Source organism: Silurus meridionalis, chromosome 25 (genome assembly GCF_014805685.1).
Source record: "Silurus meridionalis isolate SWU-2019-XX chromosome 25, ASM1480568v1, whole genome shotgun sequence".
Lineage (NCBI taxonomy): Eukaryota > Metazoa > Chordata > Actinopteri > Siluriformes > Siluridae > Silurus > Silurus meridionalis.
The window spans coordinates 8,465,670-8,486,757 of NC_060908.1; the positions used below are offsets into that span (position 1 = coordinate 8,465,670).

General features: G+C 38.1%; 1 protein-coding gene across 3 annotated transcripts in view; it reads left to right on the forward strand.

Annotated features, from left to right (window-relative positions):
* Positions 1-5,213: 5,213 nt before the first annotated feature.
* The window catches only part of bco2a (beta-carotene oxygenase 2a), a 28,209-nt gene continuing 12,334 nt past the window's right edge, over positions 5,214-21,088 (forward strand). Inside the window, exons 1-8 of one of the 3 annotated variants that reach the window (XM_046839217.1) lie at positions 5,215-5,389; positions 5,484-5,690; positions 6,149-6,235; positions 12,661-12,850; positions 13,186-13,394; positions 19,041-19,156; positions 20,418-20,520; positions 20,606-20,734. In XM_046839217.1, the coding sequence (XP_046695173.1) occupies positions 5,684-5,690; positions 6,149-6,235; positions 12,661-12,850; positions 13,186-13,394; positions 19,041-19,156; positions 20,418-20,520; positions 20,606-20,734 (841 nt within the window). In that variant the 5' untranslated portion in view covers positions 5,215-5,389; positions 5,484-5,683. Of the gene's footprint in view, positions 5,691-6,148; positions 6,236-12,660; positions 12,851-13,185; positions 13,395-19,040; positions 19,157-20,417; positions 20,521-20,605; positions 20,735-21,088 lie in introns of all 3 variants that reach the window. The other 2 variants (XM_046839219.1, XM_046839216.1) reach the window with 2 other exon arrangements.

A 21,088-nucleotide genomic window follows, 5' to 3' on the forward strand; every position in this document is an offset into this window, starting at 1 on the left:
AAAGCATGTGGTTTTGCCGTAGGGGTACTACGCCTCCTCCTGCCCTTAACATCACAACCTGCAAGGGGGATATTTTAGAACAAGTCACTGCTTATAACTACTTGGGCATCTGGTTGGAAACGTCACTTTCTTTCTCTATCCACATATCAAAGCTGCAATCTAAGGTCGAAGCCAAGCTTGGTTTCTTTTACAGAAACCGCTCTTCCTTCACCACTTCTGCCAAACTTATTCTTACTCAAATAACCATTCTACCCATGTTAGATTATAGAAGCACTATATATAGGGTTGCTTGTAAGTCCACACTATCAAAACTTGATGCTCTTTACCATTCTGCTATCAGGTTTGCCATAAATGCTCCTTTCAATACACACCACTGTGCTTTATATTCATCTGTTAACTGGCCCTCCCTTCACAATCGCCGTAAAATTCACTGGTTCACGTTCATTTATAAGACCCTTCTCGGCCACTCACCTCCACACTTAGGTCACTTGCTGCAGCTAAAGCCTGTCACATATAACACCCGGTCCTCACTTCATTTTCAATTAAGCATTCCTAAAACCAACTCTGAGTTTGGTTTTGCATCTTTTCAATCTGCTGCCGCTCGCGACTGGAATGCTTGGCAAAATACTCTCAAACTGGATAAATTCATTCCAATTTCAACCTTTAAAAATGTGATATCATATTTGTTCACGGATATATGCAGTTGTTTTTCAACATAATTTTGTTTTAAAATTTATTTATGTAATTGTAATGTTTTGTATTCATTTTTGCCCTACTTCCCTTTCCCTAAGTGGTTATTCCACTTGTCAGGCCGCCATTGTAAATAAGAACCTGTTCTTAATGACTTGCCTGTAAAAATAAAGGTTAAACAAACAAACAAACAAACAAATATTTTACGTGTAAACTTTAAGATATTGCTGATAAAATTACACTTACCTTACTAAGGATATCACATATGGAATTCATGACCTGAATGTTTCAGGACAAATGTGACATTTAAGAAATAAAAATAAATGAAATGTGATGAAATGTTGTTGTGAATAATTTATCAACGGCCATTTTTCATTTTCCTTAATGTTGTTGAAACCTGGTCAGCAAATAAATGTTGTAAAAATATTTGGGAAAACATCCAGAACATGTTTGAAGGCTAAATTGTAGAACAGGGGTCTCAAACTCAAATTGTCTGGGGGCCATTGTTGTAACAATGTTGTGACACAAAGGCAAAGTGCAGTACTTACGCAAACACTGAAACTTTAAAATTTTTACACCACATTTAAAAAAAATAAATTAAACACTTTTTTTTTTTTTTTTGTAATTAATTATAATTTTGCAGTCCGGACATATTTTTGACATTAGTTGCATGTCGAAAAGACAAATGGACAAAGGCAGTTTGAGAGAACTGTTCTAGATGTATAGGCCATAGTGGTTTGTTTTGGTGGTAGGATAAGTACACAGGAAATAAGTCACAGAAAATAAGTGTAAGAATTTTTATGGCTCATTACAAAGATAACCATTTACCTTATTAGAAACCTGGTTGTCCGTCATTAAGGTGTTCAAACTGTTCACTTGAATGTCATATAAGCCCACACTTCCTAATGTGAATGTTGGGCGCTTGTTTTGGAGACACCTTAATGCCTGATCAATGTAGATCAATAATAATGAAAAGAATTACACATTTGGCAACCATGTTGCATTGCAAAGATATGTTTATTACAACATGGTGTGAAATAAGTTATTTCTCATGTAGCTTATGTGGAAGCAGCCCGTCCCCCCAACCATCAGCAAGGTATACATGAAAATAAAAATTGTTCAATTACAATAAATTAAACAAAATCATACCTTCCACTGTGTGCTCTTGGTCACTTGGTGCCCTTTAAATACAGAAGTAACAGAGTTTGTTAACTGATAAATCTCCTCTTATCCATCCGGAATTCTGGATTCCAAGATGTACTGCACAAGAGTTGGACAACATTTAAGTCTTCCAGATTACTGACATTCATTATATGAAATTAGTTTGATAGATAATAAAATATAACATTATGAAAATGACAGCTGTAAGCACATAATATACACTGGCAATCAAAATTAGAGAACAATTTATAAACAATTGAACAATTCTAAAATAATGTCATCTTCACTGCTCAACAGTTAAAGGAGTTTTTGTCCTGTCTATACCATGCTACCAGAACACCTTTTCCACAAAATAACTAAGGCATTTAAAAAAAAAACCATTATTTTGCAGAAAACACACTAATCAAAATTAGAGAACACTTTCAGATACCTCCCAGTTATTGGTGTTAATCTGGCACCTGGTGCTAATTTCCTTGATTATCTGTCAACCCCTATTTAACTGGCAGCCTACCTTCCAGTTTCACTGACTCTGCAAGATGGTGGGCCGTTCTAAAGTGACTGAAAGCCTCCGGCAGCAGGTTGTCAGATGAAGGCCAAAGGATGAACCTATTAGCCATAGCAAGACAAGTTGGTCGTTCCAAATCTGTGATTTCAAGAATATTGAATCTTTACAACATCACAAACTCATTCAAGTCCGCCAAGAAGGCTGGTCGTCCACGGAAGACAAATACAAGAGAGGACAGGATACTGCGGAGGATCTCAATGGGCAATCGTTTCCACACTGCAGCTGGAATTGCTCACCAGTTCAGCACTGAACAGAGTAAGGATCTGTCTCGTCATACAGTGTCTCGACGTTTAAGAGCATTTGGACTGAAAGCCCACTCTGCAGTGACCAAACCTCTCATTAGCAGAAAGAATCAAAAGGCTAGACTAAGCTTTGCTGAGGAGCATGTTGTGTGGACAGGGGAGAACTGGTCCAAAGTTCACTTCAGTGATGAAAGCAAGTTTAATTGATTTGGGTCCGATGGGAAACATTATGTTTGGCGACAAACTGGAGAAAGACTGAACCCAAAGTGTGTAAAAAAGTCAGTGAAAAGTGGAGGAGGAAGTGTCATGGTTTGGGACATGTTTTCTGCAGCAGGAGTTGGGCCTCTTATACAGCTACATGGCAGAGTGAATGCAAATGTTTATCAGAACCTTCTTCAACAACATATGGTTCCTTCCCTGCGTTCATCACCCAATCAGCCCGCAGTGTTCATGCAGGACAACGCTCCATGTCACACAGCAAAACGGGTAAAGCAGTTCCCTGAAACTGAAAACATTGAAATAATGACATGGCCTGCCCAGAGTCCTGATCTTAACCCAATAGAGAACCTCTGGAAAATCCTTGGCGACAAAGTTATGGCCAAAAAACCCACTACAGTCACCGAACTGTGGAGGAGACTGGAAGAAGAGTGGACCAAAATCACACCAGAGCAGTGTGAGAGACTAGTGCTGTCCTGTGGCTGCAGATGTGCTGAAGTCATTCAGAGCAGAGGCCTGTACACTTCATACTAATTGCTGACTGTTGTAACCTTCAGAAAATTTTGTTGGAATCTTTTTCCATGCTACAGTCATTGTTGTTCTCTGATTTTGATCAGGGTGGTTTTTGCAATATAATGTTTTTTTTCAAATGCCTTAGTTATTTTGTGAAAAAGGTGTTCTGGTAGCATGGTATAGACAGGACAAAAACTCCTTCAACTGTTGAGCAGTGAGGATGACATTTTTGTCAGAATTGTTAAATTGTTTATAAATTGGTTTCTAATTTTGATTGCCAGTGTACATGACTGAATGTATTTAGAAAGCAGAGCTTTTTCTCATTCATTAATCAAATTACCATTTTGTTAAAACTAACACATTTAAAAGAACAGATCCCTTAGTAATTACATTTGAACAGCATTCAAAAATCTGATTTTGATTTAGGTAAAGCATGGCCTCATTATGATACTGTGTTTGATATTATACTGCCTAAAAAACTTTATTATGCCATAAAACTTTGGTGTAATACATATCTGAGGACAACATCGTGTAACAGAATAACTCTGTAATGACTTGAGGTCATCACTGATTTATTCTGTTAGACATGAATATGACGACCTCAAGTCATCATGACTGGTGGTCAACATATTTATATGTAAGCGAATAAATCAGTGATGACTTGAAGTCAACATATTCATATGTAACAGAATAAATAATCTGTTTCAATCGGTTCTAACTGGATCTCACAGCGGATCGCAGTAGGGTCTCAAATTCTGTCTGATGGTGGTCAGAGCTGAATGATCCGTGCGGTGCTCTAACTAGCGCTGTTTTGTTCCACATTTTGTTCGTCTTTGAATGCAACTATTTAATCGCATCTCTTTGACAGCTATCAACAGTCGTTATTAGACTGTTATAACTGGCGCTAGAAAGTTAACGGTAACTTACATCAGTGAAAGGCTAACGCGGTTAACTTGGCAATTCAAACTAATATTACAATTTCTGCTGTGAAATCCCCACAAATCTAAAAAGAATTATGAAGCTTACTATCATTAATATACTTTTGTAAAATAGAAAGAAAAAGAAAAATTAAGGCACGGCCTTACCTTTTTGCTGGTGGCTTCATGGGGTAAATTTCATTTAACATTAGGGGGGACAATAAATATAAAAATTTCTCATGAGCAATTTTTGAAGGGGACACAAATAATACAGTCAAACTGTACATATAAAGATATGGTTTAGGTGCACTGAAAAATGATCTTATGTCCATTTTTCTTTTCTCCGTCATTCTATCTAGTCTATGACACTGCAAGGCAAGTTTATTTATACTGTAGCACATTTCATACACAATGGTAATTCAAAGTGCTTTACATAAAGAAAGTAAAACTATCTTAAAAAAATAATCACAACAATAAAAACAAGGAATTTAAAAAAGGTTTAATTTTTTATTAATTAAGACACTTCAGAACAGAATAAAAATGTATTCTACAAAAAAAAAATACAGTGGGGTCAGTTCGGACGTAGCACAGTGCTCACTTACTAAATGCACAGCTAAACAATATGCTAATTGAGTTGAGATGAACTGGGATAGCAGGCAGTGGGTCAAACCACTGTGAGAAGGGGAGGGGGGACTCAACTGTTTCTAAATGCATTTTTGCGTTAGTTTTTTTTTCTACTTACACAGTTATTTAGGTATACATTCATATATTTTTCACAATAGAGAGTGCGATATTTTTTAAATAATTTTTTTGGGGGGGACAATCCTCGGACGGGGTGGCATGTCTCCTCCGCCCCCCTCCCCACCCCCCGGGATTTACGCCCATGGGTGGCACATCCTGATTTTGCCACTGGTGCGGTGCAGGTGCAGAACGTTGTTTATTTTGTATTTTGGCGGACTCTGCAAAATGGTGATAGTAATTGGGTCGCACATAGTGATGACGTCGTAAACGCATAAAAAATATTTGTCTCAGGGCAGCACGGACTTGGCAAAATCAGGACGTGCGTGTTCAGCACAGTCAAAATGGTATTTTAGTCTCAATTTAGGATCATTAATTCTAAAAATACTTTTGATACAACTAAATGCTCTGTGATTTAACCTAAATACGTTACCAACACAGTAATAACAACAAAGCACTGGAGGGCAGGGGTCATTTTTCAACCAGGAAGTGGCCCAGTTACAAGCATGTTTACATAAGGTGACCAATGATTGCCCTCCCAACTGCAGTGGAAAGCAAAAGTATCTGACCTACATAGGTTGTTTTCTTTCTGTGCTCTGCACATTCATTGTCCATAACTTTGGTTAAACTTACAAACAACCATGAAAGGTAAGCCTAATTTTGTGATATGTTATTTGTTAATTTGTCTTTCAGTCTCCCAACACGGTGTGTTGCTTTAGGCTTATCTAATAAAACGTGTACAAATGTGTTCTAGGGCTCCTCAGTGACTGCAGCCTCATTGCTTTGATTATTTGTTGCTTTTATGTATATTAGTTGGGCTCCTATAACTCGGATGAGTTTTTTGATGCATGCATATATTATCCTATTGTGTTATTAGGTTCTATGCTTTGTGTTAATACACCTTTATTATATCTCCAATTTAATTCATATTAGATAAGGTAGTGCCATCCAGAGGCAACACTTGGTACCTGCTGTGGTTGTTTAGAATTTCTTAAACTACATCTCTTTCCCTTCCCCACCCTCCCACTCTATCTCTCTCTCTCTCTCTCTCTCTCTCTCTCTCTCTCTCTCTCTCTCTCTCTCTCTCTTTCTCCCTCTCTCCACAGCCCTACGCAGCCATTTCCATTTTGTCCGCTCTGCCATCAGCAGCGCATCATCTTTCACAATGTCACATGTGAAGCCTCATCCCACAGGTAAGATGATGCTACTTCGCTGATGTGTGAAATTGCAGCTTGCTTCTGCCCAGATCACATCGTCAGTGCTAAGAAAGACAGACAGAGAGAGAGAGAGATAGAGAAAGAAAGAGAGAGAGAGATGCTTCAGAATGAACAACATTAGTGGTGTTCCTGCCCTATGATGACTTGCCTGTTCGTAAAGGTTTGCAATGTTTTGCTGGTTTTAGAGACGTAGACTGCATGGCATACAGTATATGATGAAATCATGTACATTGGGACAGCTTTTGAAAATAATTTTTAACAGTTTATTTTCATGCCTGATAAGTGAAAGACAAAATTCATGTAATACAATATAAGAACATGTATTAAGTGTCAGTCAGTTGACCCTAATTTGCCTCTTGACATGCTTCTGATAATGTTTCATAAGGTTTAACAAATGTCACATGTATTGCACATTACTCTTCTATAAGGTCTATACCATAATTTAAGTTATGAGAATTAGTATAATAGAAACATTTTATATATATTTTAAAATCTTTGATTCATCTCAGATTAAATGCAGTGAAACACTATAAAAATGCATGCACACCTATGGATAAATGATGCATTGACCCTAGGTTGCCAGGGTTAAAATCTGTGACATGAGGCTTTCAAATTCCTCAAATTTCACCTGTCGCATAAAGTCCATGTTGCTTGAAGCTGTGACTTTACCCAATCAGATTCTGAGTTGGCAAAACCAACTAAAAATATACTGTATGGTGTTAAAAGCTAAAAAATATCTTTTTGTGTAACCAGAGACAGAAACTTTTTATTAGAGGCTACATTAAAGTGTTTTCCCAGTGCTGTGGTTAGGTTTATGAACTGTTTTCTTTCCTATACATTTTGCACAAAAACTCAATTTTTGCCGTAATTTCAAATCCCCAAGAAACCCACAGTGAAACAATGAACAAAAATGCATGGAAAATCCCAGGGTCGTTTTATGAGGTTAATATTGAGGATCTTGCTACAGATGGTGTATATGGGTGGCCAGCTATGGCTGCAGCTAAAGACTTGTTGAATTGTGTTTCTTGTTTCAATGGGTTTCTTGCTTTAGTAATGGCATTCATTCTTACTGTATAAAATACCTGTCTGTGATGCAGTACTCTGTTACACTGCATTTCTTTATAATATTGATTTCTATAGCCATGGCATCATAATAATGATATTGGATTAATAATACATACATAACATAATAATGGTGGATTGATTCAGGTAGAACACCACTGAAGTCTACGTTTGAAATACACAACCTGCCACTGCTTTGAAGAAAAAAATAGTTGATGAGTAATCTAGAACACTCATTATTATACATGATTTAATAAGGAAATAAAATTTTTTAAGTATCATTTAAAATTGTATTAAGGTAGAGATGTTTGCTGATCTAGCAGTTATAATAGCCCTTCTGCTCTCTTTCCATGGCATTTGAAATGCTACCAAATTAGTGTGATCTGTAAATAACAATTATCTTTTTTAGCTACATTTAGTATGTCCAAATGCATTGAATAAATGACCAGTTTTTTGTGGGATGCCTAGTAATCTTTATAAATAACTGTGCCACCACCTCGTCTGCCAGTTATATGATTATTTATACAACTAATGATTTTTTTAACTTAATGTTAAGGCAAGGGCATACTTGGTCATTGGACATAACCTTTGCTAATTTGCTCATTTCACTAATGTTGCACTATTAAGTGCATATAAACACAAATGGCACTAGCTAAAAGGCTACAAGAACATAAGCACTGCTTTAGAACAGACTTGAGGCCATTTCCAAAAGTTTGTCTGTATGTTGATGCATTACCGTCTACTTTATTTTTGGCCTCAATGCAAAATTTAAAATATGAATAATTGTTGGTATTAATTAGTTTTGTTCTTAACCAGACATGAAGAAATTCCTCCACTCATGCTTTGTTAATATGGGTACAGGGTTATGTGACTGACTCTTTCTGTAATACTCCACCATTGGTCTGCCCTTCTCTTTTGTTATTTGAATTCCAGTTTACTTTGCCAGTTCATTGTTTTTGCATGCATGTTCTGCACCAGTGTCTCACAGTAACACACAGTTTGTTGATGAATGAGCACTAGCCTAAGGCCTAAGGGAAGCATTGATCTCGCATATAAATTCATTTTAGCATTAGCATTTACTGTGTTTCTGAGCTTGACTTTGCTGCTTTTTTTATTATTATTTCTTGTTTCTTGTATATATAATCTTGTTTTCCTCACCAGTACCAAACATGAACAGTTTCATTCTCTTGCCTGTGAGAACATATATAACGTAACATATTTGTCACGTTTCCCCCACTATATATATTTATATATATATATATAGTGGAACCCGGGTATGTCCCCGGCCTAGGGGACGCCAAAAAGCGTCGAGATAACCGATGATCGAGATAAACAAAAACCAATATGGCGCCAATATATTAACATGCTTGAAATTTCTTTATGTACATGATGTGCGTTATTAAAGGTTTTAGAGGTTTTTTTTACACAACAGTGTTGCTGTGATTTGTTTGATTGGTCATGCGGATCGAGATAACCTGTAATGCGGATAAGGAGGCAGAAGCCGAAGTAAACGCAAACAAAGTTTATTGAGAATACTCAGGAGAAAATCCACCAATACTTGTAGCGAAGCAGTAATATCCAGTGGTGCGCTCCGGGAGCGCGGTCCACAAAGTTCTGTAAAAGCAGAGACAGTTCGTGGAGAGAATTTACGGATCCGCACTATGGAAAGCGCAGTGCTGGGCAGCAACGGATAAACGTGGTGCAGACAGCGTGAACATAGAAAACAGCAGGATCGGAGTAATCCGGGGGGCCGTTGAGAGAATGCGGAGTCTGAGAAGAAGGGTACGTGGCAGGATACGTATACGCGATTACACAGACCGCCATGAACCAACACATACGATCATGCACAAACAATAACGGACCGCAAATGTGTGGAGGTGAGGGGCTTAAATAGGAGATGGGATGAGTGAGTGAATGAGAGTCAGGTGTGTGTGATCAGCATGACTGCGACTGCGACGAGGAGAAGAAGCAGGGTGCTTCGGGGAATGCAGCCGCCGAAGGGGGCGTGGCAGGGGGATTAACCGTCGTTAAGTGGCAAATTTGTATAATTATAAATATATACACATATATATATATATATATATATATATATATATATATATAAATAATATAGTATGTAATAATATGTGAAACTGGTGTCACATAGACTCATAGGACTATTCAACATTGATATACTTCTAGAGAGTAATTTGAGAGGTCAGTCTTGTGCTTATCTTAGGCATCCCTACTGTTGGGTGTAGATCTGCTAAATGCATGCATGTAAATGCAGAGGAATTCAATTATTTAAGCTCTACCCTGTATAGAAGCAGAGATGGAAAGTACACGCAAAAGTACACACATCCGTCACTTAAGTAAAAGTACAGTGTTCCAACAATCTTCCAACATTTTTGACTCCAGTTTGGGACGATGACTTAAATGCAGTGTTTCAAGTTCCAGATCAGGAGAAAGTGCAAATAATTACTATGCCATGCAATTGTATCACAATACTACTTTGAAAATGTGAAAATGTTTAATGTTGCAGTTTTGTTACATTATGTTTAATGTTATATTTAGTCCCCTCTTGATCCCTGTTACTTGCTGGCACACAGGTTTAAAAAATAAAACATGATTTTATATATATATATATATATATATATATATATATATATATATATATATATATATAAAAATGTGTGTATTATAAATATGAGGAATATATATGCATATGTGTCAAATATTTACGGAAATAAAAATACAAACCCGATTCCAAAAAAGTTGGGACACTGTACAAATTGTGAATAAACAAGGAATGCAATAATTTACAAATTTCATAAACATATTTTATTCACAATAGAATATAGATAACATATCAAATGTTGAAAGTGAGACATTTTAATATGTCCTGCCAAATATTGGCTCATTTTGGATTTCATGAGAGCTACACATTCCAAAAAAGTTGGGACAGGTAGCAAAATGAGGCCGGAAAAGTTAAATGTACATATAAGGAACAGCTGGAGGACCAATTTGCAACATATTAGGTCAATTGGCAACATGATTGGGTATAAAAAGAGCCTCTCAGAGTGGCAGTGTCTTTCAGAAGTCAAGATGGGCAGATGATCACCAATTCCCCCAATGCTACAGTGAAAAATAGTGGAGCAATATCAGAAAGGAGTTTCTCAGAGAAAAATTGCTAAAAGATTGAAGTTATCATCATCTACAGTGCATAAAATCATCCAAAGATTCAGAGAATCTGGAACAATCTCTGTGTGTAAGGGTCAAGGCCGGAAAAGCCATACTGGATGCACGTGATCTTTGGGCCCTTAGATGGCACTGCATCACATACAGGTACTGTATGCTACTGTAATGGAAATCACAACATGGGCTCAGGAATACTTCCAGAAATCATTGTCGGTGAACACAATTCACCGTGCCATTCGCCGTTTCCGGCTAAAACTCTATAGGTCAAAAAAAGAAGCCATATCTAAACATGATCCAGAAGCACAGGTGTTTTCTCTGGGCCAAGGCTCATTTAAAATGGACTGTGGCAAAGTGTAAAACTGTTCTGTTGTCAGACGAATCAAAATTTGGAAAGTTCTTTTTGGAAAACTGGGACGCCATGTCATCCGGACTAAAGAGGATAAGGACAACCTAACTTGTTATTAGCGCTCAGTTCAGAAGCCTGCATCTCTGATGGTATGGGGTTGCATGACTGCGTGGGGCATGGGCAGCTTACACATCTGGAAAGGCACCATCAATGCTGAAAGGTATATCCAAGTTCTAGAACAACCTTTGCTCCCATCTAGACGTTTTCTCTTTCAGGAAAGACCTTGCATTTTTCAACATGACAATGCCAGACCACATACTGCATCAATTACAACATCATGGCTGCGTAGAAGAAGGATCCGGGTACTGGGATATGGCCAGTTCTTTTACACATAGAAAACATTTAGTGCATCATAAAGAGGAAGAAGTGACAAAGAAGATGTAAGACAGTTGAGCAACTAGAAGCTTGTATTAGACAAGAATGGGACAACATTCCTATTCCTAAACTTGAGCAACTTGTCTCCTCAGTCCCCAGACATTTGCAGAAAGTTATAAAAATAATAGGGGATGCCACACAGTGGTAAACATGGCCTTGTCCCAACTTTTTTGAAATGTGTTGATGCGTTGAAATTTAAAATTAACTTATTTTCCCCTTAAAATTATCTAAAGTACACTAACCCAGCTCTATTTTATCTGTGGTAGTTAAGTACCCCTGTTAAACAGCCAAGAGTGGCATTCTTGTGTGTTTACCTAATTCTCCTGTGTCAATTGTCCCAGTGTGTTTTTTGCTTTCAGGTAAAAACAAAAATAAAATTATGGGTGGGATAGAACAACATTAGACTGTATTTGATGACCATCAGCTGTTTTCACTTGTTTAAAGTCATGCCTCAGGGCTTTGTCCAACAACTCTTCCAAGAAAAATCCCCTAAAGGATGTTGTGGCCCTGGCACTGCCTCCTCACCCCAAACTGCACAAATTACACAACGTGTCTTGGTACTGCTGGACCATTCACAAATACTTCCTTCACTTATGCCTGAATTCCCCAGCCAATTTGTCCTAAGAATCAATTGATGGGCAAGGCAAGGCCCCATGCACATTGTTCACAGCAAAAAAAATTATGCATTTTTAATACCCTTTCATGAATCAAGCGTTCATAGAGGCATTATACAAATTTAGATATCAAAATTCTTTGGTCAGCTTTTTTTTCTCATTTACAAAAAGATAAATAGAGCTGGAGGTAGCAGAGTTGAAGATGTAATGATTTTTGTTGGGAGTGACGATGATGGACAGGATTAGAAATGAGTTTTTAAGAGGGACAGTGCATGTAGAACATTTTGGTAACAAGGTGAGGGAGGAGAGATTGAGATGGTTTGGACATGTGCAGAGGGGGGACATGGGTTTTATCGGTAGCAGACTGCTGAGGATGGAGCCACCAGGAAGGAGGAAAAGAGAAAGGCCAAGGAGGAAGTTTATGGATGTAGTTAGGGAAGACATGCAGGTAGTTGGTTTAAAAGTGGCAGATGTAGAGGACAGGGGGTATGTAGACGGAAGAAGATGAAGAAGAAATTCTCTTTTAGCGAATTATGGTTCAGAATATACAAATACATCCTCTGAAATAAATTAAAAAAATTCCACCTACAAAATCATTGCATAGTGTATGCAATTGATCAGGTTTGGGCTGTTCTGCACTACATGTAGGTTACTTTTATAAATTGTTGAATAGCATTAAGACTTATTTTTATTTGAATATTGGTTATTGAGAACAGATCCTGGGCTTTTAATTGACAATTTGTAATATCAATCTTTATCTTTTTCAGTTTTTAACAATAAGCCAAAAAATACATTCAAGAAAAAACATGGACTTCAGGAGGTTGTCAACCTTGTGCAAAGTGTGGAGGAGACTCTAGAACCCATCCATACCACCATCATCAAAGGCACAATACCTACATGGATTCATGGAAATCTTCTTCGCAATGGCCCTGGAAAGTTTGAGTTTGGAAATCAACAGTCAGTAAAGATACACAAATGCAATATCTGATTCATTAGTTATGTACAAACAAACCATAACAACAGCATATTATTGCACATAATATTGCAATTATTATGTACTACTTTATTAACCTTAACAAACCTTAGTTACACACACACACACACACACACACACACACACACACACACACACACACAATTGCTGGAAAGTTTACCAGTTGATTGTATTCCACACAATTCTAGTTGTAAAAAAAAATTACATACAAACGTGCTGACCAGTTTACCAGTTATTGTATTTCACTTAATCCTCATTGTAGTCAGATTATGATTTTTTTTTTTCTCTCTCGTCTTAGCTTCAACCACTGGTTTGATGGAATGGCCTTGATGCACTGCTTTCATATTAATGATGGTCAGGTCACCTACCGGAGCCGGTTCCTACGCAGTGACGCTTACAAGCAGAACAGTGAGATGAATCGAATTGTGATGTCTGAGTTTGGCACTCTTGCTTTCCCCGACCCATGCAAAAATATCTTTCAACGCTTCCTATCCCGTTTTGAGATGAGTAAGTATAGTCTACCTACAATTGCAAAGATGTTCAAATGTTGTAATTCAGTTGTTTTTGATCCCAGGCCAGGGATTGTTATCCTTTTATGGACAGGCTTTTTGTGTACAGCTGTTTTGCATGACCCAGCAATCTACACTGAACAGATTGAACAGACATTGCTATTCCTCTTTCTCAATGAAAATAAAAAGCTGGAATGACTTGATTCTGAAATGGGCTGCTATCAGATTCCAGAGCATATTCCACCACATTGGACAGTTCCTTTATTCCAAATATATCTGCAAAGGTTGAGCATGTGATCAAAGAGAAGGTGGGCAAACCGGCAATAATTGCCATTATGAGATAAAGAGTGGCTGATCAGGACTTGCAGCACATACATGCATACATGCACACAAAAACAGACAGGTGTGAACTTGAAGTTGGTAGAATGAAAGCTGTGAGCTTTTTTGTTTTTTAAAAATGTTTTTTGAAGTAAGCTGAAAAGCATGGACTGCATAAATGACAGTCTAATTAAAGAAGGATTCTGACACCACTATGGAAATGCCTCCTGAGTGTATGAGATCATAAAATCCCTCACACTTCTCTACCAAACCCATTATCAAGCATTTCACAACCTATGCAAAGAGCTGCAACTGTGCTTGCACATAAGCAGGCCAAGAGGTGCTACTACAGAGTACAACATCTCCATGTGTGTTTCCTGCTCATGTTTATCTGTGTAAAGCTGCTTTGAAACAATGCCCATTGTAAAAATTGCTACATAAATTAAAATGCATTTAATTCTGACACTTAGAAAGATGGTCCTCGTGGTTTGCATGGCTGTAGAAGGAATATGCACTGTGCCTCCTCTCACTGCATTCAGAGGAAGCCCAATTCTTAGCTTATACGCAGTCATTGCACTGATCAATGCTTTTGTTCCCCTTCAGGAACTTGGTGGGGGTAATGGATGTCTGCGAACCCTCAGACACTCCCCCTTAGCCAGTCTTGTTTGAGGAGCTACTGGAGGTAATGACCTGAGCTGTTGCCAAACTTATCATTGAGTGGCCAGTTATGGAACGGTGCCCCGAGTTAAAGAAACGCTGGTTGGCTATCTTACCCTAGATGCAGCATCATCCCTAAAGACCCTAGCACTGCCCCCTTCGTACTACTTTGGCGCTAATGGGCAAGGCTTACGCCTTAGCAAGTCAAGCCGCAAGCTGTCTGCACACCATAGCTGTGCTCCAAGCCTACCAGGCAGACCTGCTACGAGAGCTAAACATGGGAGACATCCACCCTGGTGTCCACTGAAAGGCACCTATTGTTTACCCTGTCAGACTGTTCTGCTGGATGCCCCTCTGGTGCCAATTGGCCTGTTTGGCCAAATTGACAAATTTCAGGAGGCCAAAAAGCAGTCAGCGGAGAGACTGATTCCTTTAAGAGACTATCTAGCAGCTTGCCAGACGTGTCTCAATGGGTCCTGTGCACTGTCAACAGAGGCTAGACGATTCAGTTCTGGTTTTGCCTGCCCCGATTAAACCCGATTAAACAGGGTATGCCCCACCCTGGTGTGGCTCAAGTAGGCTCTGGTCATGGAGCAAGAATTAAATGCTCTTTTAAGGATGAAGGCCATTGAGGTGGTCCCTCCATCAGACAGAGAATCCGGGTTCTACAGTCGGTACTTCATAGTTCCCAAAAAGGATGGAGGGTTGCGTTCTATATTGGATCTACGTCAGCAGAACCGCTCTCTTTTGAGGCTTAAATCAGGTCAGAGGACTAGTTTGTCATGATAGATCTGAAGGATGCATACTTTAATGTATCCATCCTTCTGTCTCACAGGAAGTTCCTGAGGTTCGCTTTTGGGGTCAAAGCTTACCAATACCGGGTCCTTTCATTTGGTCTTGTCCGCACCTTCATGAAATGTGTGTATGCAGCACTGGTCCTGCTGAGATTCCGTGGTGTCCCCATTCTAAATTATTCAGACGATTAGTTGATACTGGAGAGCAGCTGCCGGCTCGGCATTGAGATGTTGTTCTTCCCCACATGAAGGAGCTGGGGTTAAGGCTGTATGCCAAGAAGAGTGTGCTTTCTCCATTGCAGAAAACCACCTATCTAGGCGTAGTTTGGGATTTGACCCTCATGCAGGTGCAGTTGTCTCCTGCTCGAATTAAATCCATTCTTATGGCCATCAAGAGAGTGAGAGAAGGCCACTCACTGTGAAGCAGTTTCAAAGACTGCTGGGTCTAATAGCAGCTACGTCCAATGGACTTGTTTGCAACTCAGGAGACATGGCACTGTCCACTCTGGGTCTACCTTACAACCTCCCGGGAGTTTTGGAGAGAGTTCACCGGGACAGTCTCAGTCTTCTCTTGATGGCCCCAAGGTGGCCGGGTAGGCCATAGTTTGTGGACCTGTTTGCCCTTCTCGAACACCCTCTCTGGGAGATTCCTTTCAGGAGGTATCTTCCCTCTTAGGTAGGGGGCAAAATAGTTCCCTGAGAGGGCACATCTCCTAGCCTCCGGTCTCTCCACCAAGGTGGTAGAGACCATCATCCAATCCAGAGCTCCCTCCACAAAGAGGTTATATGCTATGACACCACTTAGATCCAGTTAGGTCCAGCATGGACCTTCTTGAATCTTGAGAAAGGTGTGGTGCTCACACTTAGGATATTGCTTTGTCAGTTTTGGTGGACATATAAATGTGATGCTCAGAAGTAGTAGTTCTCCATCATCCAACATCCAACATCCAACATCTCAGCATATTTTGTATATCCTGACTGACAATAGAGGGAATGCATGTCAAATATAACACAGCAATCTGGTGATGATACTGGTCCATAAAAGTGAGAAGCAGAAACTGTAGGCGAGTCTAAAAAGTGTAGCCAAATTTACCTCAGTCCTCTCTGGAGTTCAATTCTCACTGTCCCAGGGGGTACAGGTTGCTAGATTGCAAGAGGAGCTTTGCAGATGTGTTTATTTCTTATCTAGGCACACAGCCTATTAAAATAAATCTGCACATTGAGACACCTCCAGCCTTTGTAAATAGGTGGTTCAGGATGAACACCATCAACATGGTAAATAATCAAAAGGTATCACAGTAATTGGAGCAGCCTAGTAGTTTTTGAGTTTTTGAGTGGATTTAAAAAAAAGTCAACATTGTGTCTACCGTACTACATTGTGTCTACTGGACTATAAAGTGCACCCATATATAAGCCGCACCCACTGAATTTTACAAATATGCGCTTCCTTTAGGAGCATAGCGATATTTTGGGAATGGCATGCCGCCGCATTTTTCCACTATTACTGCATGTGTGGAGACTGAGGATTATGTCCTTATTATTTTTTGATGCTCATTTCTAAGTTTCTTTGACTAACCCGTAATGCTGTTGCCAAGAAAAATAAAAAAGCACGAGTTTTGGAAACCTGTCTGTGCTTATATGATTTCTGTTGCAACTGGAGAAGCTATCTCTGACTGAAGCTATCCCTTCACTTGTATCTAAACAGTAGCCGACCAATTAAGTAATTGTTCACTGTTTTCCTCCTTCCTTTCACAACTATTTCTCTCGAGAGTTTATCTTTTGGCATCATCGTGCGTTTAAAAATCACCCGATGGAAGTTTTTTCTCCCAAAGCCGTGCAGCTCAGAACACAGGTGAGGTGCGTTTTTTCCGTTTACGTTCGGAAATCTCATTGGTCTAATGGTATAGGGTTCAGTTTTTTGGCTTGAAGTTTGTGAAACCCAGGAAAAATTCATAAATTAGCCACTTCGTTGTTTAAGCTGCGGGGTTCAAAATGTCGGATAAAAGTAGCGGCTTATAGTCCGAAAAAATATGGTACATTTAATGCATATCCGATGTCATGCATTCGGGTTGTTTAGAGCCCTATAAATGTTTTAATATTATGGACAAAATACAACTTCTGCACTATACAATTCCACCTCTTATTTGAATGACATAATAACTTAGAATAATGACTTTTGGCATAATCTTTCCATTTTGAGATTACAAATGCTCCCTTACTTTTATTTGCAGAATGGCAGGGGGCTGGGGCCATTTTATCCATGGCGGTGGAGGGATAAATACACTCCATACCGAAGGCCCTCTTTTCATTAAGTGGGCAGTCCTCACCATCTAATATTACCTACTGGGGTCCCTACCTACCTATCTCTTTGTTTTGAATTTTCCCTCCTCCAGTTAATCCACTGCATGAAGTATGCCAACACACATCACTTTTTGGTATCTGCCACTTCAACCATTGAAATTAAAGGTTATAATGTAGCAAGGGCATGCAGAAGGTGTTGGTGGATTACCTCTTCCAGTGGGAGTGTAGTTAGTTGCAGACCTGACAGCTCCATAGCCTTAGTTGAGCAGTGCTAGTGGGCTATGGTTGAATTGTGGATGTGGACTGAAAGAAAGTGGGCAGTAAATGCCATAAATGCGGTTTTGCAAGACACACACAAAACATTTTTTTTTTGTAAGTGTGTTGAAAAGCATAAACTGAATAAACAAAAGCCCAGTGCTTGGTTAATATTCTGCCTGTCTACTAGGTCTTTCTCAATATCCACAGATATCAAGGTTGCACAATAACATACCAATGGTATGGATGTTACTATCGACGTTACTTGTCCGTCCTCCACCTTGTCCACCCTTGTTTTATATTTGTACGGTGTGTAAATATGTAGCTCGGATGCTTATATGATCTCATTTAACCTGGGGTTATTTCCTGGCAAAAGGAAGCCACTTTTGAAAAAGACCATGTAAAAAAAGAAATCTGACAGCTTTAGCACATAGATTGTATTGTCTAATAGGACTACACACATTTCGTCTTAAGACAAAGCATTGAAAAGTTCAGTTGAGGACAGCTCTCTCCTCCTGTTATAGTGTGATTCAGATTAAAACCACATGCTCTTAATTATCGTAAATTGACATTTAATAGGAAGATGGTGATTCCAAGATGAAAGAAGATTGGAATGTTTCATGAGAAGGAAGGCTGTGTCTCTGGGCTTATTCCTCCTGTATCTTTTTTTTCCCCCTGTATCTTTTTTTTTTTTACTATATAATATATTATATCAATATAAACCAAAACTTTTATACACAAACTAAAGACACATGTGCCCTGTTTATAATACAGAAATCCCTGTTAATCCCCGTTGTTCCAAAACTGCCTACGATAAACGAAAAACCATGATAAATGGACGCCAGGCCAGAAATGCTTTTTTTTTTTTCTTGTTTCTTGTTTGTAAATCATCCTCCCACACATACAGAAAACATTTGCAAAAACACAATAATGATATTTTTATTGATACATTTTTTTTTTTTTTACATAAAAATTTTTTTTTATAAGTTTATTAGTCTATTGGGCTATCCGCGAGAGACTGGGAAAATCAGCGAAACAAATAAGCTATGTGGCAAATGCAATTCTGCAATAAACTGGGGGCACAAGATTTAAATCGCAGTAAAGCGGGGTAATTCTGTATTTGCAACTTTGCACAGTGTATAAGAATATAATTTACTTCAAGTTACTGTTAGTGATTAAACATTATTTTTCTATTCTTATTTTGAAATGCAATAAACATGTGCTATCTGATTTTTTGCCCTTTAATATTATGCAACAGCATTGACCCAAAGAACAAATCCACCAATTTAACTAACTGGCCAATGTTCATCTCTTTACAGAGCCCACAGACAATGCTAATGTGAACTTCGTTAAATACAAAGGTGACTACTATGTCAGCACAGAGACAAACTTTATGCACAAAATTGATCCAGACACTCTAGAAACAAAAGAGAAGGTATGTAACATAGGACATATGCAATTTATATATATATATATATATATATATATATATATATATATATATATATATATATATATATATATATACACATTCTCAGATATTAAAGTCTCACATTTAACAGACATGTGCTTTTTTTAAATATTAATGCAGTCTTAAATAGTCCCACACAGACTTTTAAAATAATAATAATAATAATAATAATAATAACAGCTGATGCCACTATTGTGATCTGTCATGTTGCCTGTTGCTACTTTGACCTGTCTTCCTGATTGCTTACATTCCTTGCATAGCCTCAGGGCATACTAAGATTTGTTTAAAAGGTTAACAGGAAAATTGTTGCGAATATCAAAATAACTTTTGAAATTTAGACAAAATCTCAAATCCTATTCCAAATTCATTTAATAACGTTTTTCAAGGTTGATTGAAAATAAAGGATTTAGGATGTAGGTCTTTAGTAAGAAATAGCCTAATATGCTGTATGGCACCTTCATTGTCATATTTGTTGGGCAAACTGTGTGGAGTATTCTAAACGTTATTCATATGTCTTACTTGCTCTGTTTGTTCAGAAGATGATGTATACCAAATTTGTTGGGTGAGATATAATTTGTGGATATTTTGGACACACGGTTAAAAATAATGACCACTGATGACTTCTAAATGAGAGCCACATTTGACCCAGTGGTGGCAATAGTGTTTGCAGGACTAAATTTGGGCAGATTGTTAATTGGAAAACTTTTTGCCTGGTGTTTATATGGGCTGCCAAAGAAAACCAACAAGAAGAAGTGGAAGAAGAAAATTAATTACTACTCATTACTCAAGACCATTTTCAATGTTGCGCCATGGATCGAAAAGGTTTTGGTTTCTCACAAAGTGACAAAATATATGGCTTACCAGAGAGCTAAGCATCTTAGGGACAACTCAAAATAATAATCTTTAACTTTTTTCATCGGTAGAAGTGCTACATTTCAAAAGTAATCAGGCACTACAATCAGTCCTTAAAACATGCATCATGGCAGTTCATGGCTTGCAGAAAAAACTTGGGTCTGGAGCATTGCCACAATCAGAAAACATTGAATAACTTCAAACAATGATCAGTATCTTGAAGGCATTAAAATAGAAAACATTTAAGTTATTTTCCCATATTTCCATTTTCCCAAACATATAAAGTATGTTTATTCCACCATAATATATTTGTGAAAGATTTAATTTACTTTTAAATGTTTGATCCTATGTTCCTTCCACAATAATGGCAAAGGTGGACTGGAGCAAGTTCATTGCTGTTAATGGTGCAACAGCCCACCCTCATGTAGACCCAGATGGTACGGTCTACAATATGGGCAACTCCTATGGCATAAAAGGTACGATTCTAACATATATCATTCATACATATATATGCATTAGATTTGAGCTAAGATATAACTACATATTATATGTATTTGGTAGGAGCTTTATACAACATTATCAGAGTGCCTCCAAATAAAGAAGACCCTGATGAAACATTGCATGGGGCAAAGGTGCTATGTTCCATTTCTCCTGCCGAAAAAAACAAGCCTTCCTACTACCACAGCTTTGGTAACTCATACACCTGATATACCACAGCTACCTACAGTCGAGTTTATAGTTTAACCTGATCACCTAACTAAGTAAGCATTAGTTAGCCCAGTAGTTCACAAACTTTAATTGTAATTCCCTGCTTTATAGGGAGTGGATTATTACAGCCCCACCTGTCCTACATCAGCCCAAAAGTTTTAGTGAAATACTATGTTTAACAATGTCTAATTTATTGAAATGTCAAGTTCTAAATTAATAACATCCATTAGCATCAAGTTCAAATACAGAGAAAATAAAAGTGTAGTTTTTTTAGGTCATTTTAAATGTTGTTTTATTTTACTTGCTATAATGACCTAATTGTTTGTGGTTGCTTCA